At 39.1% G+C, this 26,924-nt stretch overlaps 1 protein-coding gene across 3 annotated transcripts; it reads left to right on the top strand.

Annotated features, from left to right (window-relative positions):
• Nucleotides 1-9,672: 9,672 nt before the first annotated feature.
• Nucleotides 9,673-26,924, top strand: LOC143876096 (phenylalanyl-tRNA synthetase class IIc family protein). 3 transcript variants are annotated; one of them, XM_077377732.1, is made up of 10 exons: nt 9,673-9,984; nt 10,461-10,654; nt 18,194-18,400; nt 18,499-18,616; nt 19,062-19,138; nt 22,526-22,705; nt 23,160-23,204; nt 23,595-23,699; nt 24,820-24,933; nt 26,536-26,678. In XM_077377732.1, the coding sequence occupies exons 1-10, from the start codon at nt 9,735-9,737 to the stop codon at nt 26,551-26,553; spliced, it is 1,308 nt and encodes a 435-aa protein (XP_077233847.1). In that variant the 5' UTR covers nt 9,673-9,734; the 3' UTR covers nt 26,554-26,678. The 3 variants fall into 3 exon arrangements, with proteins under 3 accessions (XP_077233847.1, XP_077233848.1, XP_077233846.1); XM_077377733.1 differs by lacking the exon at nt 26,536-26,678 and adding an exon at nt 26,295-26,431; XM_077377731.1 differs by lacking the exon at nt 26,536-26,678 and adding an exon at nt 26,729-26,924 and having other exon boundaries at nt 9,674-9,984.

The raw sequence follows: 26,924 nt of genomic DNA, 5'->3' as shown, positions 1-26,924 counted from the left end.
GTGGGGTGGCGTGGGGCCCACTACCCAAGTTTTCCATCTTTTACTTATGTTTTATCTCACTGTAGAACTCATACTCCACTCGAAATCAATGGTGTCGATTGATTCTAGGAACCACGTGGAAATGTGTGTGCAATCGAGACCGTTGATCCCATCATTGGCTGACCAAGTAGTTCCACTATTGTGCCAAACGGGTCTACCAGAAGAACATATCTTTTGAACTATTATTCTTTTGGGTATGGTCTATTCTTACCCATAAACCAATGTTATCAGCACAACCATGTTTTGATATTTGCACTGACACATCTTAACAGCACTGCTGTATTTTGATGAGGGCACTCCTCACTTTTTCCCCACTTTAGATGGGCCACATCCTAAATAGGTTGTGCCCCAGAAAATCATTTCCATAGGTTGATCCTAACCCTCCGATCTGAATTTAGAAGGTTGTGCTGGTATCATTTTCCTAAAACAGATAGGAATAAATATTTACAGTGGTAAAATAATTTGGGAAATGATATCAGCACAACCATGTTTTGATATTTTCACCAATCCATCTTGTCTTTTAGTATGTAAAGAGCTGTCAAAAGGTTATTACATTTCTCAAAAAGCTCACACCAATCAATCAAAAAAACAAACAACAGGATGGTTTCTTGAAATATTAAAACATGGTTGTGCTGATATCATTTCCCAATAATTTAGCTCCGTTTGGTTGCCGGAATTTTTTTGATCCATCGCAAAAGGCATTTCTCAGCTGGTCTGTCGCATGTCAAACCAGCCACTATAAACAATTTTGAGTTGTTTCTCCACGTTCATTACAATACGACATAAAATGTGAGAACTTCAACTTGATTTCCTTTCTCTTAATTTTTGTTTTGGTTTTGCTCATGATCTTCCCCGTCTAGGATTTTTAAATCATGTAGTAATCTTCGTGTATTCTTTCATAGTAGGAGATTGTGATTTCTCTCTCATGCAAGTAAGCAATGCCTTTGAACCACGGAAAATGCTCTTATTATTTTTGGGTTTGTTATTTTCTTGTTTTTTTCAGCGTGATCAGATTGGTTTTAACCATCATATTTTCTAAATAAGTTCATTATTTTGTATTTTTATCACAATTACAGTTAGATTGCAAATTAGGATTGAGGAATTTCATTTTTTATTGTGGATATAATAGTTTAGAAAGAAAGAATAGGGTTGGGAGATAAGAAGTGACAGGGGTTTGAACAGTTTGGTTGCTCAAAGGTGGCTGGGAGATTAGGAGAAGAAGATGTCGAAGGGAAGTAGACAAGCATGGAAGATGGGGAAGAGAATAGCATACGAGTGGTAAATAGTGTTTGGTTGCGCAGCAATCCTCGAGAAAATTAGTGGAAGATGTAGTAGTGTCATTACCAAAATAGAGGGTGGAAGAGAGAGAAAGAGAGAAAAGGGAATAAGACAAGAATCTTCTCCTCTTCTTCCACCCAAATTTTACCAAAACGGTAAAAGATGGGGAGGATATTAGAGGAGGGAACATTGCTGCCACGTAGATGCCACATATGAAAAAAAAAAGGCAATGATGATATCTAGAAGATGTCTGCGAGTCAAAGGGAGTTTCAATGCAAAATGGCAACCAAACATGCATCGGGAAGATGTGTGGAAGATCAGCGGCGTTGGAAACGCCTCTAATCTTCTCCCTTTGGCAACCATTTGGATGGCAGGATTTTTTTGGAAAAGTTTGGAAAGGAAAAATATTTCTAAACTTTCCTACATATTTTCCACTCGAAAAAGGAAATGTGAACCGACCCTATTCAATTTTTATTTAGAGGGACCTTCAATTCATGATGATATCCCTCTAAATTAATTATAATCATAGGAGTAATGCAAGGGAAACCTATTTTACATCCAAGCAGGAAACGAACAAATTGTTTGTTGCACACATGGCACAATGCCATTGTTGGTTTCTCCCACTAGTCTTACTCTCGGTTACCATATGATTTCCCATTCATATTGTTTTCTTTTAAATTGTGGGAAGAAAAAATTTCCATCACAAACATTTTTCTTGCAATCCAAACAGGGCCTTAAGTGTTTAGAGAGAAAACAAAAGGACCATGGGAGAAGAAATGACTCTATTCTCTCAAGCAAACTGTTAGACCGAAAATCAGTAACAGGTACGACAGTGACGTAAGAGCTGAGCTGGATGACCAGAGGAGCTGAGTCCTGAGGGACCGGAGTGAAGGGGAGCGAAGTGGCTGAGTCCTGCTACGAGGGATGAGTCATGCACAAAGGCAAGCGAGGTCAGAAGACCAACCCGGGTTTTACTCCGGACAGGCCCTTCGACACTCAAGTCAGTATGAGTGTAAGAACCGGTAAAATATATATATATCTGTTACATACAAATAATAAAAAATGGCCTCATAGGTGGGTAATCATCGGCCATTACTCATTTTTCCCCGAGTTAATCGGGCATGAGGACATCTGGCATAATGGGGCATACGCGATTCGAACCCAATCCTGAGCTAGGATTGAACGGCTTCCTACCACTAAGCCACCGCCCCAGATGTCAACTAAAAAGGCTTAGATATTTACATATATTAAAACTTACCAATAGTCACTATGCGTAATTACTATTCACAAAATCACTATGCAGAAATACTATGCAAGTTTACTATTGAGAAGTACTATGTAAAAGTACTATTCACAGTAGGACCCACCGAGTACTATTCACAAGCGGGTCCCACATAAGCGGGTCCCACATCAGCGGGCCCCACACAAGCAGGTCCCACATCAGCGGGCCCCACACAAGCGGGTCCTACCAACAGTAGGTCCCACAACAAGTAGGTCCCACACAATAATTCAAGTTACTATTCAAGCAAATAAACTAATAATATAATAATTCAAGTTACTGTTCATGCAAATAAAATAATAAATAAAATAATAATATAATAATTCAGGTTAAGGCTATAAATAGAGGCTCGCAGACGAGGAGAAGGAAAAAAAAAAGAAATCTGAGAGAGGAGAAGGAAAAGGAAATCTGAGAGAGAAGAAGGAAAAGGAAATCAGAGAGGAGAAGGAAAAGGAAATCTGAGAGAGGAGAAGGTAAATCTTTCAATAGTTAAAGTATTTCTTTTATATGCAAGTCTTATTTGAACGGTGAAATGCAAGCATAGTAACCGTAAAGTAAAGTAAATGGTTGGTTCTACCACCTATGTAAATATCCATCTATGTAAATCAGGATAAAACATGCATAAGAGGCGATAACTCGCTATAGATTATGCAAGTTTTACCCTCTTATTTGAACGGTGAAATGCTAGCATAGTAAACGTAAAGTAAAGTAAATGGTTGGTTCTACCACCTATGTAAATATCCATCTATGTAAATCAGGATAAAACATGCATAAGAGGCGATAACTCGCTATAGATTATGCAAGTTTTACCCTCTTATTTGAACGGTGAAATGCAAGCATAGTAACCGTAAGTAAACTTTCAGCACAGAAAGGCAAACTGTTAAGCATAGGCGAACTGCTAAGCATAGTAGCCAAGAAATAAACGAAATCAAAGAATGGTAAACCTGCTGAGCATAGTAACATGTGGGGTCCACATGAATAGTAACATGTGGGGTCCACATGAATTTACATGTGGGGTCCACATGAATAGTAAAATGTGGGGTCCACATGAATGTAAAATGTGGGGTCCACATGAATAGTAACATGTGGGGTCCACATGAATAGTAACATGAGGGGTCCACATGAATAGTGCATGTGGGGTCCACATGATCTTAAAACATGACTTTGATACAAATTAGAATATTTACAGGTTATTCACTCCAAGGTGTAAGCTCAAACAAACCTGTGACCGGAAAACTATTGGTAAGGGTCGTAAGGGTTTTCTATCATTGATTCTCTTTTAAGTAAGGGTCCCCTATCTTTGATTATGTTTTTGAGGTAAGGATTGCCTATCTATTGATTCTCTTTTGCTGAAGTAAGGGTTTCAAGGGTTTCTTATCCATTGATTCTCTTTTATGTAAGGATTGCCTATCTATTGATTCTCTTTTGCTATATTTGAAGTAAGGAGTGTTCCTTTCATGTTTTTGAGGTAAGGGTTGCCTATCTATTGATTCTCTTTTGCTGATATAAAGGTTTTTCTTCCCCGAAACTTGTTTCAATGAGATATGTTTATGTTTAGGGTTTATCTTGTGATACCCTAATTCTGAATATGGACTGAGTTATGATATGATGACGGATGGACGCGTTATAGTCCTCCATGTGCACGTGGGTAATGACGACTCTAGAGAGTGTAAATCTAGAGGATTATGAGCCGAGGTATGGCTATGAATGAGCCGAGATATGGCTATGAATGAAAGCATCTATGCTTAATGAAGTCTATATATCTTGATATCAAGTTCTAAAAGTTTTCTCTATACGTTTGGAAAGCCTGTTGTGCTTATTCTTTCTTTCCATATGAGATGTCATATCTGCAAAATATCATGTTCTTATGAGCTTGACAATTCTACATCACTTGTTGTTTATACCCTACTGGGCTATTTGAGCTCACCCCCTTCTTTTCCTTGTTTTATGGTTCCAAAACCCAGGTGAAGTATAGATGGAAGATGAGGAATGCTAGAGTTGAATGCAGAACTGTTCTAAAGAACAATTATGTTTTAAGTGTGTATCAACTATGTTTTGAATTACAATGTAATAAGTTAGACCTAATTTCTGTAAATCCTCTAAACGTATTTGAGATCTTGGGAATAATGAAAGTGTTTGAGAATAATGAAAGTTTTTGAGAAAGATGATGTCATATTATTCTACGCACCGAGTTGGTATTTTCAAGAAAAACCGGGGCGTTACAATGAGCAGGAGTGCAGAGCTAGTCTAAAAGTGAGGGTGGAGAGGGTTTTTCGTATTACCCCTTGGTTTAAGCTTTGAACCCCTATTTATAGGGGAAAACCTGGTGAGGTGTCCAGGACAGGTGGCGGCCTGTGAGAGGCTGGAGTTCACCTACTCCAAGACAGGTGGCGGCCTGTGAGATGCTGGGGTTCACCTCCTCCAGGACAGGTGGCGGCCTGTGAGATGCTGGGGTTCACCTCCTCCAGGACAGGTGGCGGCCTGTGAGAGGCTGGAGTTCACCTACTCCAGGACAGGTGGCGGCCTGTGAGAGGCTGGGGTTCACCTACTCCAGGACAGGTGGCGGCCTGTGAGAGGCTGGAGTTCACCTACTCCAGGACAGGTGGCGGCCTGTGAGAGGCTGGGGTTCACCTACTCCAGGACAGGTGGCGGCCTGTGAGAGGCTGGAGTTCACCTACTCCAGGACAGGTGGCGGCCTGTGAGAGGCCGGAGTTTTTACACCCCATCACAAACTAATGTGAGATCAGCCTCTACTTTTTCTCTACCTCGTCTACTCAATCTCATAATTTTCTCAGTTTTAATTTCTTTTTTTGAGTGTGTATGATAGGTTTAAATCATTTCTTTTCTAAGTAATTTTAGATTTTAAGGATGGTGAGTGAGAAGGGAAGAAAAATCAATCAGCTGTAGAGGTAAATCTCAACTTCAGAACAGCTTAAACGAGATAAAACCGCAATACTAGACGTCTCAAGACTGCTTCAAAATGCCTCTTACCACGAGGTCTTATTTTCAAAAGTGGAAATGGTTGGAGGGTAGTGCCCTGCAGCTTGAAACTATGATGGAGTTTTGGAATGAGAAATAGATTAGGTCATCGAGAGTCGTAAGTCGCTCACAGCCCTAGAGTATAACAAGAGTTGTTGGCATTGAGGCTCTAGCTCAATTGGTAAAGACTATGTTCTTCGACCTGAGGTTGCAGGTTCAATCCCGGTTTACCTACCAAAAAAGGAGTTGTTGACCAAACATAAATCCTGTTTAACACTAATTTTTTATGCCCAGTTTTAGGGAAAGAAAAACCAAAAAAATCTTTGTTAGGCATAACCGTTTATTTTTTCTGAGGATTTTAAATCAAAAGAAACAAACCCATAAGAAGAACAATCAATTGTATGACATCGACCTACTACCACATGTATAGTGATTATGTCTATGAATATTATCAGCCATTACAATCATATTGTCCTTCATCTCATTCTCATTGGATGATTAAATACCATTAATCAATTATCAGGAGTATAATAAAAAGAGGGCTGCTACGGAAACCAACTACTTTAAGAGACTGGAATTGAACAAAGCCCTACACGTCATATGGCGAACGGAGGGGTAGCTTTGCTACTTTAACAAAATATAAAGAAACTAAGATAAATGCAAGTAGTTGTCAACTTGTTAAGAGGCTATTGTTGATTACAAGCACTGATTCTCAATTCAGTTTCCATATCATTATTCTAATGCAAAAGGCATCCTTGTTTGGTTGCCATGTAATTTTAATTTACCAAGTGGGGGGAGACGGCTACGGAGGGTGGGGGACGGAGAGAATAGAGAGGGCATGAGTCGTGAGGGGTTGAGAAAAGGCTTAAAAACAAGTTAAAGAGAAGCTCTAATCAGAATACAATTTATTTTGGGAAGTGATATTTACGCCCCTTTTGATCACCAGGGACACCCAGCGCCAGTGTATCAATGACTAAAGGGGGGCTAATGTACTCGACGTTAGAAGAATCCATTGGGTTTGATAGCCACGTATACTGACGCCGGGTGTCATGGTGATCAAAAGGGGCGTAAATATCACTTCCCTTTATTTTTTAGCGATTTCCTAAGCTGTCCTCTTCAGTCATGTGATCCTAAGTCTCTCCACCTCCTATCTCTCTCTCTCTCTCACCATGTGATAAACTAATATTTCATGGAAAAACGATTCGTGGCTTTCAAACGTGGCCTAAGTCATTGATTTTTTTTCAATTCAAATTTGCAAACGATTCATGACATCCAATCTGGTCCCATTGGATTTTCCTGTGATGGCCCATTAAACCAAAAGTTTCTATCACTGTAAATATGCCATATGCCATGCGTGCACTCAGTCATCGGGGTTCAGTTCTAGAGAAAGACAGACAAAAAGGGTGGAAATGATAGAGAAGGGGTGGAAATATCGTTTTCCTTTTCTCTGTATCTTACTTTTCCACCCTCTCTATTGCTCTGTTTCTTTCTCATTCTACCCCTACATGGTGTGTGAGGTGGTCCTCTTTGGTGGTTCACGAGTAACAAATAGAAGGGATTCTAAAGATGTCAGCATCCTTTGTGGGAGTCCATTCACCACCATCCTTTCCAGAAATGTTTTTCAATAATGCCTTTCCAGCGTTCTTCCTTTTCAAATAATGAAACAACATTCTTTAGTTGAATTGGCCTTACGTGTCGGTTTGCCTAGCATTAGCTTTAGCCTTTTACTTTTTTTTGTTCTTGTAGGAAATGATATTTCCACCCTTCTCTAGCTTTTTCACCCCATTTAGTTTCTCTTCCTCTAAAAATGACTGCAGTGACTACATTTACATTCACTTTTTGGAGCCCGTTTCACCTCCATTGCTACAAAGCTTAAAAAAATTTCTTCCTGAAGCCACGGCAGCAACACAGGATAGGAGGTTCAGATTAAATATTGGTGAAATCCCACTTAGAAATGTAACCCGTAACCTCTATTCTCCCTTTTTTTTGGGAAGTGATATTTACGCCCCTTTTCATCACCAGGGACACCCAGCATCAGTATATCAATGGCAAAAAGGGACCTAATGTATTTTATGTCAGAAAATCCAGTGGTTTGGATTGCAAAGTACACTGGCAAATGGGTGTCCCCGGTGATAATAGGGGCGTAAATATCATTTCCCCCTTTTATTTATATATAAAAGGGGAAATGATTTCAACACTCCATTGTTTTGATAAGATGCGCGCGTCTAGCATTTAAAGGGATGCAAGAAGGATTTTACACTTCTCAAAAAGCTTTTAAAAGCCCTTTAAATACTAAACGACAAGATGCTGCGTGCATCTCATCAAAACAATGGAGTGTTGAAATCATTTCCCTATTTTTAGGGTGAAAATCACCAAAATGCTCCTAATTTAGTGAAAAATGGCTGGGGACTTTCTGTGGGGGCTTCTTTGCTAAAGAAGCCAAACCGTTGATTTTTGTAGTCTTTAATCTTACCAATTGAATATTTCTCCATTGTGTTACCATGACCATCATGGACTGTCCCATGACAGTCCACCAGATCAGTGGTCTCGATGATTTCACGTACACAGGACCCAGTAACAATTTTTAGGATTAGTCCTAATACTAATCATCCGTGTAGGTTTTCGAGTTGGGTAGGGTTGAGGCCAACCCGACCCAACCCGAGGAACCCATTTTCAATTTGGGTTGGGTTGGGTTGGGTTGACCCCAAAAAATCACAACCTAGCAATCAGATTTGATATGGCGGTTGAAAAGTAAAGTCTAAAATGGTAAAAACATAAATATGGCAATTGACTGCAAAAGTCTAAAACTCTAAAAAGAAAAGTCTAAATTGGTAAAAACAAAAATATTAATAAAAGTTGAAAAAATAAAAAAAACTTAATAACACAATTCGAGTCGGGTTGCCTATACCCCAACCCGACCCAACCTGATTTGCAATTCGGGTTATAAAATCCCAACCCAACCCACTACTAGACCCATCAAAAAGCGACTTGGACCCGCGGGTCCACCTGGCCTGCCCGTAAATTATCGGTCCATGTCACCAATTAGTGACCCGTTTGAAATTGACCCGGGGGTCGCGGGTCCACCCGGCCAGTCAAAAAATGGGCTGGGCTGGGTGGACCCGCGGTGCTAGGGGTGTAAACGAGCCGAGCCGAGCCGAGCTTGGCCAGGCTCGGCTCGGCTCGGCCAGGCTCGCGAGCCTTACCGGGCTCGGGTTATATTATGTTCACACCCCTCATCTTCCCTGGACAGCCCTATTAGTGTAATTTGACTACTTTTTTTACACTATGGGGGGTGGTCCTAGTAACAAATGGGGTTCCAAAAATGAAGTGACATATCCCCCCCCCTTTACTCCCTGGACAACCCTTTTAATGCATAAATTAATATATAATATACATATTTAAATATATTAAATTCTTAACGAGCCGAGCCGAGCCGAGCCGAGCCGAGCCGAGCCGAGCCGAGCCTGGCCTAAATTGGGCTCGGCTCGGCCCGTTAAGGATTCGAGCCGAGCTCGAGCGAGCCTCCGAGCCAGAGCCAAAATTGACACCCTTACGCGGTGGCCCATAGAGAAGAGCAAAAGTTTTATTTTGGCCTTTTTTCTATAATTGTAATAAGTTTGAATTTCTCTGTAATTTTCTCGGTAATTGTCATATTTTAGTATATTCTTTTGGTATTTTTTTCGTATTTTTTCTACTTTGCTTCCATTTTTCCATAATTTTTCATTTAAAACTTACCATGATTATTATTTATTGCTAGCCACCATTGCACAAATGGTACTTCTTCCGATCTTTTCAGCAAAGGATGGGCGACAAGCCGACAAGTAGTATCGGCGAAGGTGGCTAGCAAATCCCTATACAAAGAAAAAACATCTTTAAAAATGCGTGAAAAATCCGGGCGACCCGCGGGCCGGGTGCGGGTCCAAGCTCAATGACCCGTAAATTTCCTGGGTCATTTCGACCCTGCCCCGCCGTTTGCCAGGTCTACCCACAACCCAACCCAACTCGGCAAAAAAAAAGGGGTTGAACCCGTCGGGTTCGGGTTGAGCCCGACCCAAGTTACACCCTAATTGTCTCTCTGGACTATGGGTTGAATTGGAAGTGTAAAACCCCCAAAACCCAGCTCCAGAAAAAGATAAGGCCAAAGGGAAAAAAATTCAGGATGAAAATGCTTATCCGAATAAGTTCACGAGGGCATTCCTCGTCCCGTGTAATTGACATGGCAATGTCTCTAACACACTCTTCTACTCTCTGCAAACCCTCGTTTCTCTTCCACAAACATGGCTTAAGAAGCTTTACACTTTCCACTCCCTTTTCCTCTTATTCTGTTTCTTCAAATAAACTTCACCACAAATCAAAGCAACCCATTGTTTCTTTACTGGAGATTGGTGGGGTCAAGATCGGCAAAGATGGTAAGTACCCTCTTCGAAAAATCCTTTTTATTTTCTGGGTACTTCGAATTTTTCTGTTTGGATTAGTATTGGAAATACCCATTTCTCTTAATCAGATTTTGGTTTATGGGTCGATCGATTTTTTCTGTCTTGTGTTTTATGGTAAATACTTCCTTCCAAAGTTTGAATTATGCTGGTTGGATCGTTTTGATTTTTGTTTTCCTATTCTTTAGGGTGTTTTGTATAGATATCTCTTCGCTAAATTGCATTTTGCTTTTCTGGGTCTTTTGAATTTGTCTGTTTAATATGGTGTTAGAAACATCCTCTTTGCTAATTGCATAATGTTTCTCGGCCATTCAAATTTGCTGTTTTGTATGATATGTATAGTATCCTCTTTGCAAAATTTGATTTTTTTTTTGGGTCTTAATGTTGTTCAGCTTGATATGATATTTTGGGTAGTTTTGGAGGTAACAACCTTTTGATTTCTTGCCTGGTAGATGTGGTGAGGGAATGCGACCCCACGAACAATGTCCCTGATACGATATTTTCGAAAATTGGATTGCAACTTCATAGGAGGGACCAACACCCACTTGGGATTTTAAAGAATGCCATTTATGACTACTTCAACACCAATTACTCGAATAAATTCATCAAATTTGATGATCTTTGCCCTCTTGTTTCTGTGAAAGAGGTAATGAATTGGTTTATCTTTGGAGTTATCACTTATCAACTGAGCTTCGTTAATTGTCGTGCCATTGTTAGCTTGTTTGTGTTATGTGTGTTGGAATTTTGGTTGAATTTGCTGATGATTTTGTTCCCTTCATCTGTACTTTAATGTTTTGGTACCATGAATTTTACTCTCTATGCGTTTAAAAGCTAGTTGGTGGGACTGAAGAAGGCAAGGAAGTGAATGTGCAGCAGGGATTCTTAAGTGCAACTGATATAAGCTTTATATCTGAGGAAGTCATTTCCCTTGTCTCCTCTATTCGTCAACAATCCTTCTTATCCTTGGTCTCTGATTTTTTTTTTGGATTTTTTGAACCGATTTTGAGTCCAAAACTTATTATTGGACACAAAATTAAACATAAAATTGAGTCAAATAGTCAGTTTTGGACATGCAATTGGTTATCAAAGTCCAAAACAAACAGGGCCTTAAACTCTTGTGAGCGCATAGTGCCCTCTCTGCTCCTCCTCCACAAGGTCAGCCTACTAGATGCTCTTGGTTTGAAAATCTTCCGTTTTGCTTCCAATTGTACTGTCCCTAGTGAACCAACTATCAAGTATCCACCCACTTCCAGAGTTAATTGTAGATATACTTCAACAATCACAATGTTGTGGCAAATGGGATTTAGGGAATAACTAAAGTCTTGATGTAAGAGGTATTGCACCGGCCGAAAAGCTAGACAACTGTCAACTCTTTAACTCCATCACTGCTGCCTCTTTTTCTCAAAGGAGGCTTCAATAATATATCCACCAATTGATTAAATCCCCTTTGTTTATGTAATAAATAGGTTAAAACTGTTGAAGGAATTCTATCCATAAATGCCATGTTTCTCGTATTTTTTTTTTTCGAGTTTGTAAATGTTTCTGTGTCTCTTTATCTTTTTATGCCAAAAGACATGTCTGTGACAGTTCAAAGCAGACCCAGAAACTGGTTAACCATCCTACTCGTAATAAAATAGCTCCCATAATTTTTTTTGAATGCCAAATAGCTCCCATGATCTACCTCAAACATACGTCTCTATCTTGAATGACATTTCATATCAGGCATGCTAACACTGCTACATTGCATATCTTCTCTTTCAACAATCAAAATGCCTTTGTCCCGATCCTCATCTAAGTAAAGAGGTGGCTATTTATGAATCTCCCTTCACAAACATTGTAGTTATCACGCCACAGTGATGAAACTACCCAACACAGTCACTATACAAGCTTTTGGCCATCCTTTAGTGGGTTTATTGTTCTGCTACCGGTAAAATGTTAAATGTCCCAAACAAACTATTGATATCTTGCCAAATCTACATTTTTTTCTTTAGAGTTGTGCTCCATGAAGGATCTGAAATATTGTTTCCAATTGTCCAAGTGTTCCTTTCATGATGTATTAGATAAAAAATATCATCAGAGTAGGATAACAAATTTGTTCAAGACTGGTCGGATTACCTTCGGAACGCCAAAAGGCATTACCAAATACCATCCTTTCTGATAACCACTGTTGAATCCTAAATTCAAATTTCTGAATGCCCTCATCATTCATGTGGACTTGAGGTAACCAAAACCTAAATTTAAACATATGCATCATGATCTAATTGCTCAAGTAGGTCATGAATCTGATGAAGTTTGTACTTTTTTATGTTTTAATTTAAGGAACTATAGTCAAGCCACATCTTCCAAGTCCATCTTTCTTTGGTACTAGCAGTGGGGGTGGAGAGGGTATGTGATTTTTAATGAACAGTTCACACTAATCCTTGATCAATTAGTACTTGAACTTACCGCCATGTCTTCCAGGGTATGGCCCAATTCAATGTCCAGAATATCATCCAACCGAGATGTAGATACGTCAGTGTTGCTGCCCATCTGATAGGGTACTAATGCTAACTTTGAATCATACTCATCAAACCGTTTATTATTCACTCCAAACTCCAAAGAATTCAGATTTGGTGAGAGATGAGGTGGTGATCGATTTGGTGTCCCAACCAAAGAATTCATATTCAATGATAATCTGGAATGGGGGCTGACATTGACATTATTTGATATATAGAGCCATTTTTGCCTGATGGAGAAAGTGAGAAGTGGCAGGGAGTAGGGGTTCCAATGTTGATGTTGTTTCGATGGTTGTTTGATACCCCCACTTGCTTTTGTTAGGAGGTATTGAGCTAACTGATCTAATTCATCGTCATAGATAACTGGTCTCCTTGGATACGTGCATCGATCCCGATCTATTGCCAATTCGAGTTATATGAGCGGAAGGGTTGACCCGAGGAGGAGAGACAAACCAAGTGCAATTCCTTTTAACCAATACTCCCCTATTAGGGGCCATTGATTTATCCTCATCAACTGCATTTTCCCATAGTAACTCGGGGACGAGTTCCACCTCAACACGGGCAAACTTGTTTTTCGATGTTGAGATAAATTTGCACTAATTTTACCGGCTTCCATTTGTGCAAAAACAAAATTCTTAAAGGTGTTAACCACATTCGCTGAATCTGTATAATTTGAAGGACTTACACTGCTCAACGACGCATGGAAGTCTTTATTATATCGGACACGTGATGTTTAGAATTCACATAAAAATGAGAAAAATGGAAAAAAATTATAAATAGTGATTAAAAAAGGGAACAAGATCCAAAACACCCCTAACTTACAGAGAATAACCAAAGTACCTCTCTCCTAGAAAATGATCAAAATACCCGAATTCCATTATGTTCTGAATTCACATAATTTTTTTGAAATGGTGTTCTGAATTCACATAATGCTTTGAAGTCACGTAATAATTAGAATTCTTTCATGTAATGTTTATAATTTACGTAATAAATGAGAAAGAATTGAAAAAAATCGAAAAGAATTATAATGGATCATTAGAAAAGGGGAAAAAAATCTTAAAACAAACCTACCTTATAGGGAATAACCAAAATACCTATGTCTCATAGAAAATGGACAAAATACCTGAATTCACATAATGTTATGAATCCACGTAATGTTTAGGGTTACATTTTTTTTGAATGGTACAGAATTTCATTAAAAAGCAAAAAGAAATAAGGGGGAGGGGGATGAACCCCATGATGAAATGGTCAGCGCAATACATGGAAAGCATAGAAAAAAAAAATACAATAGATGACCCCTCAGAGAGAAGGGAAAAAAAACTCAAGGCTCTCCGTGTTGACCCCTCCCTGCACTTGCTAGACTATCGACTTCTCTATTGGCTGATCTTCTAACATTGTGGAACGATATGGAAGAACCCTCCACTCGGTCCATAATCCCATCCATCTAATGGGCGAAACGTCAAGGAGGAGGGAGACTTCCCTTCAACCACCTGATTACATTAAGAGAGTCCCCTTCCACTGTCATCCTGTCTTGGAGGGAGAGAACTGTAATCTTGATGCCTTGGAAGACCTCTCTGTCTTGGAGGGAGGGAACCGTAATCCTGATGCCTTGGAGGACCGCTCTGACTTCCACCTCATTGGAATCTGCTGTCCCAATGGGGCCCGAGAAGACCCACCTTGTCGACTCTCTTTCGTCTTTTAGGATGTCGCCTATTCCTGTTGGTTCGGGTTCCCTAAACTCATTCCATTAAAGTTGATCTTTAGCTGCTCGGGTCCAAGGGGATCCCAGTCTCGAGAGATGGTCTCTCTCTGCTTATCATTTGAACAAAATCCCTCCAACCATGATACAGGTCAAACCTATTGCTAGGGAGAGTTCTTACCCAGGATCTAGTTAGTGCAATTACCTTGATGAAAATAAAATGGGGGTTTTGACTAGGCCTCTAAAAACCCGGGCATTTCTTTCATTCCATAATACCCAAATTGTTACTAGCAATATTACATGACAAAGTATTTTTCCTTTTTTTCGCTTAGGAATCTGGAACCACCTCTCCAATAGATCAGGTAACCTAGATGGAAAGACCCATGCCATACCAAATTTGGTTAGGATTTTACCCCACACAGACATGGACGGACTGCAGTGAATGAACATAGTGAATCGACTATCCCGCTTCCACGCATAAAGCGCAATGATAGATAATCAATATATGGGGATTGCGAAGGTGGTCCACTGTAAGGATTTTGTGTAGCAAGGCCGTACTTTCAAACATGCGTACCCTAGGCAGAGTAGGAATGCTCTACACTTTGGCTAAGAGCAAGGGAGCAGGATTGGAATGCATCTATCACTTCCAATAGTCTTGCCATCCTATCCAGTCCTTTGTCGAAGAAATTCCTTCTGAAGTTAAATCTTCCAAGACATGTGGTTCTCCTCTCTCTCAAAGCAATTGAGATATGCTTTTTTCTCTTAAACCTAGGATTGTCTTTGGGTTATTTTGGATATTTAGGTCACATTTTTCAGAGTTTGAGTATTTCATAATTAGAATTAAGAGAAAAAAAATGTTGTAAAGACTAGGTCATTGTAATGGTTCTTTCCAAAGAATGACGAATTATACACCTTTTGTTATCTCTCTCAAACCAATAGAAGGTGTGGAGCTTTCTCCTAAGCGTAAAGTTTAGAACCCCAGCGTGAAGTTTGTTTTTTCTCTTTTATATAATCTTCTTTTCTTCTCTTTACTATTGCTTGCTATTTTTTATTAAATATGTACCACTTGACCGGCAAATACCTAATGATTTCTTAAACCACGTGCTCCCATCAAACCCTAGCTATTTCCTATAACTGAGCCCTCCTTTCTTCTTCCCCACTAATCAGCCATTATAGTTTAACAAAAAGATGTGCTAAACACCCGCTTTTCTTTATCCCCACTAGTCAGCCATTATATCTTAACGAAAAGATGTGGTAAACACCAGCAAGTAGCACCTAAGCAATCGACCCCATCCAATCCCTTTTCTGTTGTCCTATTTCTTAAATCTTAAATCTTAACATCCCATCTTTTAGTCAATTGAAACCCTTATTTCATTAAGCCTAACTTGTCAAAACCCCAACCCTAATCGCCTTAATTATCTTTCCCTTGAGGCTCTACATCAATAGATCATGGGGCTTTTTTGTGACTAACTAGTTTCTTGCCTAAAAAACTTGGATTAGTTGGTCCCCTCCGCCAATTAGCATGTTAATGCGGACTTTTGTTGGTTCAAGTTTAAGAAACTACAATCCGGCTGGCATTAACGGTGTAGTTAGAAAGCGTGAAGGTATTTTCTGCTTAGGCGGGTGAGGTGAAAGAATAATGAGGCGGAGAGTTTTAGCTAAACGACAAGGTGTGAATTTGCTGGTTTCTCTTTCTATGGCCCTTTAAAAGTGAAGGGAGACGTGGGAAATTTTAAGTGAAGTAGAATCTCATAAAGAGTTACTTGATCGCTTGCAGGAGAATTTTAATTTGATTTCCGGCCTTCTGGTTTCATCATGTGATGCAATCAGCAAATATGGAGGTGGATAGACCACTGTGCTTTGTGTGTGGAAGCGGGAGAGACTCTGGACCATATTTTCCTCCATTGCAAGACTGCGATGCATGTGTGGAGTAAAATTTTAAGCATGTTTGGAATATTGTGGGTGTTCCCATTTACATATGTGCAGCTCCTCAATGGATGGTCTGTAGTTCCATTGAGGGGTAAAGGAAAGATTTTGTGGCATATGACACTAGCAGCGGTTATTTGGATGTTATGGAAAGAGAGGAATGCAAGGGTGTTCAGAGGCTTAGTAAAGACCCCTCATTTCCTTTTTATAAAGAATATTGCATTAACTATTGCATGGGCTATAGTCTTGCCGAGCTTTCGGTTTGTGTTTGAATATGACTTATGGAGAGGGTGGTCTGAGATCTGCTATAGTAGAGAGGCTTATCCAATGATTACTCAGGCTTGGGAACCTCCTAGTATTGGTTTATTAAAGTTGAACTTTGACGGATGAAGCTTAGGTAACCCAGGACCGGCATGAGTTGGAGGAGTTCTTAGAATTGAGGTTGGAGAAACGATATGGGCTTTCTCGGGTCCAATAGGGATTGACGATTCTAATGAAGCTGAGGTGAGAATAGTATACCAAGGAATAAAGTTAATGGAGAAAGATATGTTAGACAAGGTCATAGTGGAAGGAGATCCATTGAATGCCATTAAGTGGTGGGAAGGGAAGGCATCTCCTCCTTGGCGGTTTGCTCATTGGTCGATGACATTTCTGATAGGGTAGCAGGCACCTCTATCATGTTCCATCCTGTGAGGCGATCAGTGAATACGGAGGCGGATAGGCTAGCCAGGGAGGGTTGTGCTAGGGCGTCATTGGAAGTCTTTGACTTCCTCCCCCCTTGAAGCCTTGTCTATGGGTGGCTCTTTTTTCTGTCTTGATCTTGCTGTATTTTTTATCATCTCGATCGTCGGGGGTTCCCCTGTTCATTGTTCCATTTTTTCTCTTATTAATATTATTCTTTACCATTAAAAAAAAAAGGTTGGATGCTGATTTAGAAGCTGATTACTTGGCAAGGTGGGAGGGTAGACACCATTTGGTCACGAATAATCAGTTCCTATTATGGAGGAGGATGGCTGGCTAGCTTTTTTCAGTTGTATGGGTGACGTCTTTCTTGCTATTTTTCTATCTCGTTTTGAGCGTCGTCATTTCTCTGTAATTCCACTAATTTCAAATAATGAGTTCTATTACCGCTAAAAAATGTTCATAAGGACCAACATGAGCCTTTTGGTCATATAAGAAAGTGTACCATTACTAGAAGCACATAAGATTTCATTGATTTTGGCCTTTCCATCAAATTAATAACACGGGTTCCAAGTGTGCGGATGATATAATGTGTTCAATCAATGATATTATGTACAATTCATACAAATATATGAGTAATGATTACATAAAATAATTATGTTACCTCTCTTCAAAATGAGGATTTATATGAAACGGTGGCCTTCTGTGCTGCATGGATTCTTCGTCCCCCTATGCCGAATCCGTGTCGACACGTTTCAAATATCAACCCCCTTCCCCCTTCCCCCTTCATCTACGATTATCTTAATAAAAACCCTAACATCTTCACCCTCCACCCTCAAATGTTTCATGTGTGTGTATATATTTACATTTTATTTTAATTTTAAAATTTTATTTTATTTAATAAAAAATACAGAATCCACAAACCCTACATTTTGGGATTTGCCGAATCCAGCACCTCGAATCCGTGTCGGATCCTGACACGTGAATCCAAATCCATGCAACACGGGTGGCCTTAGTTTGGAAAGCTATATGTTAATGTTATATTGAAGTGTGTTTCTCAACAAGGCATCCTCAGAGAAGTAGCCTTATGCATTGCACTCTTGTGTTCGGATATGACTCTTTCATTACCCAAATTGTAGTCCTGGTTACTTGCTAGCTGTATTTTTTTTATTAGATATGGGAGCTGCACTAGCCTATTAGACTCATGTCCAGCTTTTGTTGAATTCCAACGACATGTATTGTTGGTCTATTTCTTATTGCCCAGTTCACTTTATTTTTTATAATCTAATTATACAAACTTTTGAAAATTTTTTTTTCTGTTGATGGGTCAGACAGCCTAAGGGTATCACGATCGTTCTTGTGACTGTAATTCCATTTCTTGCAGAACTTTGATGATGTCTTGGTTCCTCCTGATCATATAAGCAGGAGCTATAATGATACATACTATGTTGATGCTCACACTGTCTTGAGGTGTCACACAAGCGCTCATCAAGCAGAGCTATTAAGGAAAGGGCATACTCATTTCCTTGTAACTGGAGATGTTTATCGTAGGGATTCTATTGACTCAACTCACTATCCTGTTTTCCATCAGGTTTTCATACTTCACATTCTAGGAATTTATAATTCTTCATACAATAGTTTCGTAAATTCACTTGTCAGCTTATCAGTTTATATACCATACCTGTACAGATGGAAGGGGTTCGAGTTTTCTCTCCAGATGAATGGGTGTCATCTGGCATGGATGGAACATCCTATGCAGCCATGGATTTGAAGAAGGCTCTTGAGGGTCTTGCACGGCATTTATTTGGTATTCTTCACTCGAACGTTGTTTCATGATTAACAGATATCAGTAGCTGCTTTCTTTAGGGGCGTTTGGATACGCGGATTTTAGAATCTTGGATTTCCTCAAAATCATGGATGGGAGACGAGAGGAGGAGACCGTCCGTCGTTTTCTGATCTCTCGCCCTTCTTTCCGTTGAGTGAGAGAGTAGGAGATCATCCTGTGTTTCCAGGTTTTAGAAATCTCGGGATGGGAGAGAGATTTCTAAAACCTGGCGAGATTTCTAAAACCTGGATTTCTTACTTAAAATCCAGGGTAATGGATTGTAAAATCCAGAATTTTACACCGCTTTCAAACTAAAACCTGGATTCTAAAATCCATGTATCCAAACAGCCCCTTAATTTCATAGAAGTTATTATCTACTATATTGCTTTCTGAAACACTGGTGGCACAAATCCTTTGAAATTTTCAGGTGCTGTGGAAATGCGATGGGTTGATACTTATTTTCCTTTCACTAATCCTTCGTTTGAACTGGAGATATATTTTCAGGTCTGTTGTTGAACTTGTTTATCATATGCTCCCCTTTTTGTCTCGTCAGTTGTCACCTTTATGCTGAAAGGTTCATTTCTGTGCAACAGCAGATGTAACTGATTTATAACATGCAGTCTTGTTATTGCATTTTCTGCACCTGCAATGGGAACTACTTCACTATGATTTAAGTAGTTTGAGGTTAGAAATTGTTGAGATTAGAATATTTTTTTGTTGTTTATTTTATGTTTTAGCGATTAGTTTCAAGTTTGCCAGAGTGGGAAGCAAGGTCTCTTTAGAAAGGAAAATGAAGGAAGCTTGAAGTGGCGAGGAAGTATCAAAGGGAAAGAGAACGGGAAGTGCGGAAGCAAACATGAATTGAAAAAAGTGAAAAATTGGTGAAATTTACAAACAAACAAAAATGCAAAACATTTTAATTCCAAATATGATTAAATAATTTATTTTCAATGCTTCTCAATTCTAAAAATAAGTGAAATAATTTATTTTCAATGCTTCTTAATTCTAAAAATAAGTAAATCCAACAAACATAAGAAAATCCAAATTCCAACTAGTTTTAAATCAAAATTCCAACCAGCATAAGTAAATTCAAGTAAATCCAAACTTCAACCAAAGATCAAACATCAAAGTATACAAAATGTTTTTAGAAAAGCGTTCCTGCGCTGCAGCACAGGGAGTTTATCTGCGCTTAAGTGGTTTATAAAGCCTCCCATTGGTTCTTTTCTTGTGGACCCGCTATACGTTTCAAAGGGGGACCCGCTGTACAAACCAATGGGAGGCTTTACAACCCACTAAAGCGCAGATAAGCTCCCTGCGCTAACGCTTTTCTCAAATGTTTTTCAAGTCTAGAAAAAGTTTGTCATCTTTTATATTTCCTTTTGGTTAGAAAAATGCCCCCCCCCCCCACCCACCCCACACACACACTACCACCCTCCTTCCCCCTCTCCTACATTTCCTGTAATGCAAAGCTACAATTGTTTAAATCCATATTAACATAACAAATATATTTGTATAAAAAGTAAAACTTTTTAAAATATATTGTTTTTACTCTTCCACTACCAATGAACTAGTAATACCTTTATGTTGTTCCCTATGATATTAGCGATGAGTATGGCTCTCTTTCAGTTACTGTAGGTGGAGTATCAATGACCTCTTGGTCATGAATAGCGAGTAGAGGCAATGATTGAGACGATGAGCGAACGGTATTGGACTTATTGTATTCACCGTCATCTTCCAGGTCCTTCTATTGCATATCCTCTAGTCTGATAGAGGAGTCATCTATAATTGGGAGTTCTGGATTGATGTCCTATTTTTTGTGGACCATCTTTATAACTTGCTTCACTATGCCTAAACAGTAGGTCAAAAAAAAAAAGGGTAGGGGTTGAGCCTCTAGCTAGGGGTGCAACTCTGGTCGGGTTGAGGCCAACCCGAACCCAACCTGAATGATCAATCCTTCAACCACCCTATCCCTATCTGGCCCGAGGTCCAACTAGAGGAGGGTCAACCCGAACCCAACCCTAACCTGACGCCCGACCCGCCGAGCATTTTGGAGAAGAAAAAATAGGTCTCCTTTCTTCTCAACCGCATTGTTATTACCAGTCATTTTCGATTTCCACTGTAGGTTTCCACAGTAGATTAATTAGACAATGGATTTCTCTTGAAAAATAAAAAATATAGAAAAAGTGGTGGGATGCTTACCTTGTTGCTGAATGGACAAGATCGCCGACGACATCGACAGAGAAGACAGGAGAGAGTTTGTATTTCCTTCTGTGGTGGGATGCTTGTTGTGTTATGAACGAAGTTGCAACCTTCAGAGAGGAGGCATTCACGCTTCTCGAAGCTGAAAAGTGAGGGTTCCATAGGGCTTCGAGTTCTAGAGTTACTTTCAAAGGGAAGAGAAGATGGGAGAGAGAAAGGGGCGGGATGCGTAAATGAGTTTACTTGGAAAATGGAAAAGAAGAGTTAAATATATATAAAAAATATTAAGAGGAAAGTATCTTTTGTTGGGATGCATAAATGTTTTCGTTTCCATGCCGACTGACTGAAACTGAAACCAAAATTTAAAACCTTGCTTGGAAAGCCATGTAATAATGCAAATATTGTTTATTCGCCATTTATTCAGGCCTTACATCTAGGGGTTAAGACTTAGATCTAGGGCCTATCTAGAGGTGTGACATAGGTTTAGGGTGTAGGGTGTTAGATATAGCATTTTAGAACTTAGTTCTACAGTATATGGATTCAGAACCAGCATTTTTGGTCTTCAGTGGGGGTGGGGGTGGAACAGATCTGAAATAGTAAGAAAGAAAAAGGAGTGGAGGAGAGATTGTAGGAAAGGAGCTTGCTTGGATATCTCTAAGGCTAAAAAATTTGAATCTTGGTTGGCTTTGATTCCGTAGTAACTTCAGCACTTATGCATGAATGATAGAAGCAACCACACGAAAATGGAGAAATGAGAGAGATCAAATCCACGACTTGTCTCAATGTAATATTTATGAGTGTAAGTACTACATGTACAAAAGTACCCTTGTACAATATGAGTGGTATATTTAAGGGTATAAAGGAAAACTCCTATTCCTAAGCATATATAAATGTATACACTTATGAAGGAAAATTAAGTACTCGTGTCAATTTATGAAGGCATCTTTTTCTTCCCCATACCTCCATATAGCCATAGAAGTGCTTTGCCTCGATCTAACCTTTCCAATTTTGAATCCGTCTTGTTTTTTTTTATTTACACACTTGCTTCCATTTCATGAGGTGTTTTTTTTTTGGGTTTCTCCTCCCCAAAGAAAATCACGGTGTTGCTATCTTTGATGGTATCTTTATTGGTCATGGATGATATCTATGCACCAGCTTAAGAAGGGGAGTGTTAAGAATTTAAGTTTGATATACATTTAGGCTGTAGTTCTATTAAGAGAACTTAGAGGATTGAGCCTCTAGCACAATGGTCAAGGTTTTGTTGTTCAACCTTGAGGTCGGGGGTTCAATCCCAGCTTACCTACCAAAAAAAAGTAAGAGAACTTATTTTTATGTTAATTAGATAGGGCTCATCATGGATGGTCCTAACGGCATAATTTGTAATTATTGCTTAGTGAGATTATAAAGATGCTTTGATTTGTGGGATTGGGGATTCAACCTCAATGAAAATTATTTTCTCCTCTCTCTCTTTCTTTCTCTCTCATGAATCCAGCAGTGTTGGTGATCTTTTTTTTCTTTTTTTTAAAGAGTAGCAATGACGGTGATCTTCTAAACTCCAACACTTGTGAATGGGTCTTTATCTCTTTGTCTAAAATAACAAATGTCTGTATGTCAATATATTTCCCCATATAACAATTTGAGAGCTATTGGCATTATCTGAAACTTATTAGTGTATAGTTAACACTATTTCAGGAGAAATGGCTGGAGGTTTTGGGATGTGGAGTGACTGAGGAGGAGATATTAAAGAGAAATGGTAAAATGGACAATGTTGCATGGGCTTTTGGACTTGGTTTGGAGCGACTTGCAATGGTTCTATTTGACATACCAGACATCCGGCTTTTCTGGTCAACTGACCAGAGATTTACCTCTCAGGTATGTCTCTATCCCATCAGAGGAATATCCTTTTCTTTTATTTTCTCCTTTTCAACTTTCCACTATCTTTTTCACATGTCATATATTGAAATAGAGTTGTTTTTTTCCTTTTTGGCATATGTTCTTTGGGTTTTCTTTACATGGGCATCCTAGTTATACCATGTTTAGGAGGTCAAGCAGTTTTGAACAGCTATATAAATATACTATATTTTGAGATCACTATATTTTGAGAAGATCTGATTTCTAAGATATTGAATTATTCATAAGATCAACTATCCTAGAAATCATATTTTAGTAATCTGAATTGTAGTTCCAATTGCATAAGTTCATCTCAGGTTAGTCCTTTGTCCGAATTCACATGCTTGACTGATGCCTCCATGTGCTTAATTACTTTTTATTAGACTTCAACTGTAACTTTTTCAGCACACCTGATTTAGATCTTCTTTGTGGACAGTTCTCTGAGGGCCAGCTTGGTGTCAAGTTCAAACCATTTTCGAAGGTATGAAATATATCCCTTTTTCTTTGATTTGTTTCTGTATTCTTAAAATAATACATTTCTATGGAAGGAAGGGTATTTGACATGGGAGAACTAAAAGAATGATTAATTCAAATAGCGAAACTCAATACGTTAGAATTTATTTGCTACTTGTATCTTGAAAGCCCATTGCCATATGCATCTAAATTAGATGGAACTGATGAAGTATTTCAGCCGGTCACACTCTTTAAATATGACCAAGAAAATCTTTAAAACAGGACCCACGTCATTTTTCTTACTGGTTATTTTCAAATGTTTGCAGTTCATAGCCATGTCCTTTTAAGTTCATTGGAACTGGATATTTTTATATTGTTTTTTATGCACTAAGAAAACCCAAATTGTTTGCATTTTCAGTTTCCTCCTTGCTATAAAGATATGAGTTTTTGGATCAGTGACTCATTCACCGAAAATAACTTATGTGAAGTTGTCAGAGGAATTGCTGGAGATCTTGTGGAGGAGGTATGCCTTAGATGCCACTCTTCTGCATATTTTGCTTCAAATTGTCCAGTCTCTCAATATTGTTTGTGTGCATACTATTTTTCTTTAAAGCATTTACTAGATTGAGCCATAATGCATAAGCCTGAAATAAAATGAAGTAACATGATGTTATGCTCCCATTATTCATATAAAGACACTGTTTGTCAGAATCTGGGAATATAATCTAATGGCTCGAGAAATTCTGCATTTATACTAGAGAGGTAAAGGCAACCCAAGTGTCCAAAAACCTTTAGATAGAAAGATGCAGCCCATATGCAAATACATGAAACATGTTTGGCTTTCTCTATGTTATTCTGTGGGAGGCTTCTTGTTATCATGATCGGGCTCTCACGGCCTTCATTATGTTTATTCCTATTGAACATCATCTTCTCTTGTGTTCTGAATTGCTGTTCTCTTGAGCCTTTGCTTTAATTTCCATCCCATGATTGTTAACACATACAACTGTGACCAGAAAACTTTCTTTGCTTGGAGCAATCAAATATGTATTAAACAGGAGACATGGTTCTTTCCTTTCATATCAGTCGCAGCAGTAGGTTCATGGTTTGCATCTGGATAATCTTCACTTTGAGTGGTTTCGAATGGCTTCCTGAAGGATCAAGATACTAAGCAATCATGCCATGATTAACTGGAAGATGCTTTCTTACATTGGGTATTGAGCATTCTGTTTCTAGATCATAATTCCAAAACCTTGAGCATTGCATCTGTGAGGAAAAAAATAATGAGACCTAATGGTCTATACATTGGTATTTGGGATTTCTTTTTTGCTCCAAAACTTAAATTTTAGCGTCTAGAAACCATAATTGTTTCGTACACTCTCTCCCAGCCCATGGGTGTATGCTACAAGCCTACAATCTAAAAGATTATAATCATGCTTCTGAAGAAACTTAGACCCTTCTTACTGTTTCAGCCATGTTGGCGCTGACAATTTTTCGTCTTACCGGCATGCATTTTTTTGTAAAGTTTTGAGCTCATGGAAAGTTGAGATGGGATTAACTTGATATGCTACTTCCCCTTTCTATTCTAAGAAAGCCAGTAGTGCGTAATTTAGATTTTATCTGACATGTTCTGTACTCGTTAACAGGTGAGGTTGATTGATAATTTCACAAACAAGAAAGGAATGACCAGTCACTGCTATAGGATTGCTTACCGGTCAATGGAACGCTCCCTTACAGATGATGAGATAAACCAGTTGCAGGTAAAAGAATTTTATAAAAAGTAGATAATTTAAGAAAAGGGTATAGTAATCATTTCAAAAAAAAAAAAAGGGTATGGTGGAGTCCGACCAACTTCTTCATACCAGTGTTTTCAGAGGTGAAGGCGGGGTATTTTTCCTCTCGAGGTATGAGGTGTTAAGTCATGAATTTTCTGAATTTAAATAAAAAATAAAAAAAATTAAGATTACAAAAGTTTTACTAAAAATTTTAGAAAATAATATATGCTTCATTTGCACCAAAACATCCTCATGAAATCATTAATATATTAACAAAATAAAGCATTTAACTATTATTAACAAGTTACCTACCAAATAATACAAAGTAGAAGTTAGAGACTAGTGATTAACAAGTTTACATTATATTTCCTAGTTTCAAACTTCAAAAACTATTACATAATCATAACCCCAAAAAAACATAATAATTTATGTTGTTGTGCGGAGGTCTTATATTATGTTGGTGATTGATCTTTAGGTTTGGGCTGTACACTTTGTAGCAGTTTCGCGTCAAGGTGGCAAACGTGCCGGGCCGGGCCGGCACGGCACAACCAAATGAGGCCCGGATAGGCCTGCGGGCACGGCATGGCACGGAAGGGTTCATGGGCCCTGCCGTGCCGGGCCGAAATCCTCGAGGCTAGGCTAGGCACGGCCCGCGGCCAACCGTGCCGTGCCGGCCTGTGTTTTATTTTTTTTTGGAAAATATATGTTTTGGACGAAAATACCCCCCAAACTAGCCGTTTGAAACAACTTTTGGGGCGTATTTTTGGGTTTTAAAAAAAAACATTTCATAAAGGGTGAACCGGGCTAGCGGGCCGGGCCGCCCAACCAAGCCCGGCACATCACGCGTCACTGTAGCTATCCGTGCCGTGCCGGCACGGCCCATTTGCCACCTTGAGTTATGCGGCTTAGTTGAGCTGGTTGGGGGTTTATGCGGGTAGCATGCCCCCTGCCTTTTTGTACAAAGGGAATTAGGGAAGTGTCATAAACTAATAAACTACTATTAGCCGTGTTTTGTTGAAAGAAAATTACCGAAGTGACGAATTGTGATTTTGTTGAACAGTTAGTGTGAAATCACAAAAACATGCTCTAAAAACTCCTTAAAACCCCCAAACATAAATATCTAAGATCAATTATTAGACCATAATTAACCAGGCTTAATTAGTGGGTGTCTAGGGGAAGAAAAGACAAAAGAAAAAGCTGACAAATCAAAATTTCAGAGATTCTGTCATCAAAATCACATATTTTCAGCAAATGCGCCTAAAAGGCGTACACCTTTTGTCGGAGGTGGCTCAAGTAAAAGGGTTAAACCTTTTATGATTTTGATCCCCTATGGCATTTGCTTTTAGGCCTAAGGTGTTTTTGCAATGCCTCGCCTTGGGGTCCACCTTGGAAAACACTGCTTCATACTATGGTGGATTCTAGCTCCCACCTTACATGAGGGACCTACCTTTATTGATCTGAATGCCCACATTGTCGCCTCCTCCATCGATGCTCATCACCCAAAACTAATTCCAATCAAATTTGGCAATGATCTTAACTTTCTGATCATAATCCTGCACATGCAATTTATCCATCTTCAATTGCCAGAAAATCACATTATTTTGACGGTTGAGATCATCCTATTAGTTTGATCTTGGGCCATGGCCAACAACTCAAGATGGGTCCCTCATTACATGGTAGGAGTGGGCTCCACCAGTTCATTTCTCTGTTCTTGATGCTCTTTTTTTTTCCTCGGATTTTCATAACCCTGCATGTAATACTTGTTTGTGGTTGGGTGCAGTGGAATGTTAGAGAGACGGTGCAGAGTAAGTTGAATGTGGTTCTTAGATGAGACTTTTACCATGCTGATGTATAAGTGATTATTATGTAATTTATGGTTTTTAAAAAGCCATTCATTCTTGTAGGTGGAGAAATCCACACCCAAATGTTATTCAAAATTGTTCACAGCTTTTTTTATCGAAATCAAATAATGCTAA

The sequence above is a fragment of the Tasmannia lanceolata genome, unplaced genomic scaffold (assembly GCF_043159265.1).
Source record: "Tasmannia lanceolata isolate RefF3 unplaced genomic scaffold, GAP_Taslan_0.1 ptg000004l, whole genome shotgun sequence".
Classification (NCBI taxonomy): Eukaryota; Viridiplantae; Streptophyta; class Magnoliopsida; order Canellales; family Winteraceae; genus Tasmannia; species Tasmannia lanceolata.
This window is presented reverse-complemented; position numbering and strand designations above follow the sequence as displayed.

Bases quoted from the DNA above. Each gene is read 5' to 3' on its own strand.
- LOC143876096 (XM_077377731.1), top strand. From the start codon at position 9,735: ATGAAAATGCTTATCCGAATAAGTTCACGAGGGCATTCCTCGTCCCGT. The intron at 22,706-23,159 runs GTATGTCTCTAT...CTTTGTGGACAG, and splicing joins ACCAGAGATTTACCTCTCAG to TTCTCTGAGGGCCAGCTTGG. The intron at 23,700-24,819 runs GTATGCCTTAGA...ACTCGTTAACAG, and splicing joins CTGGAGATCTTGTGGAGGAG to GTGAGGTTGATTGATAATTT.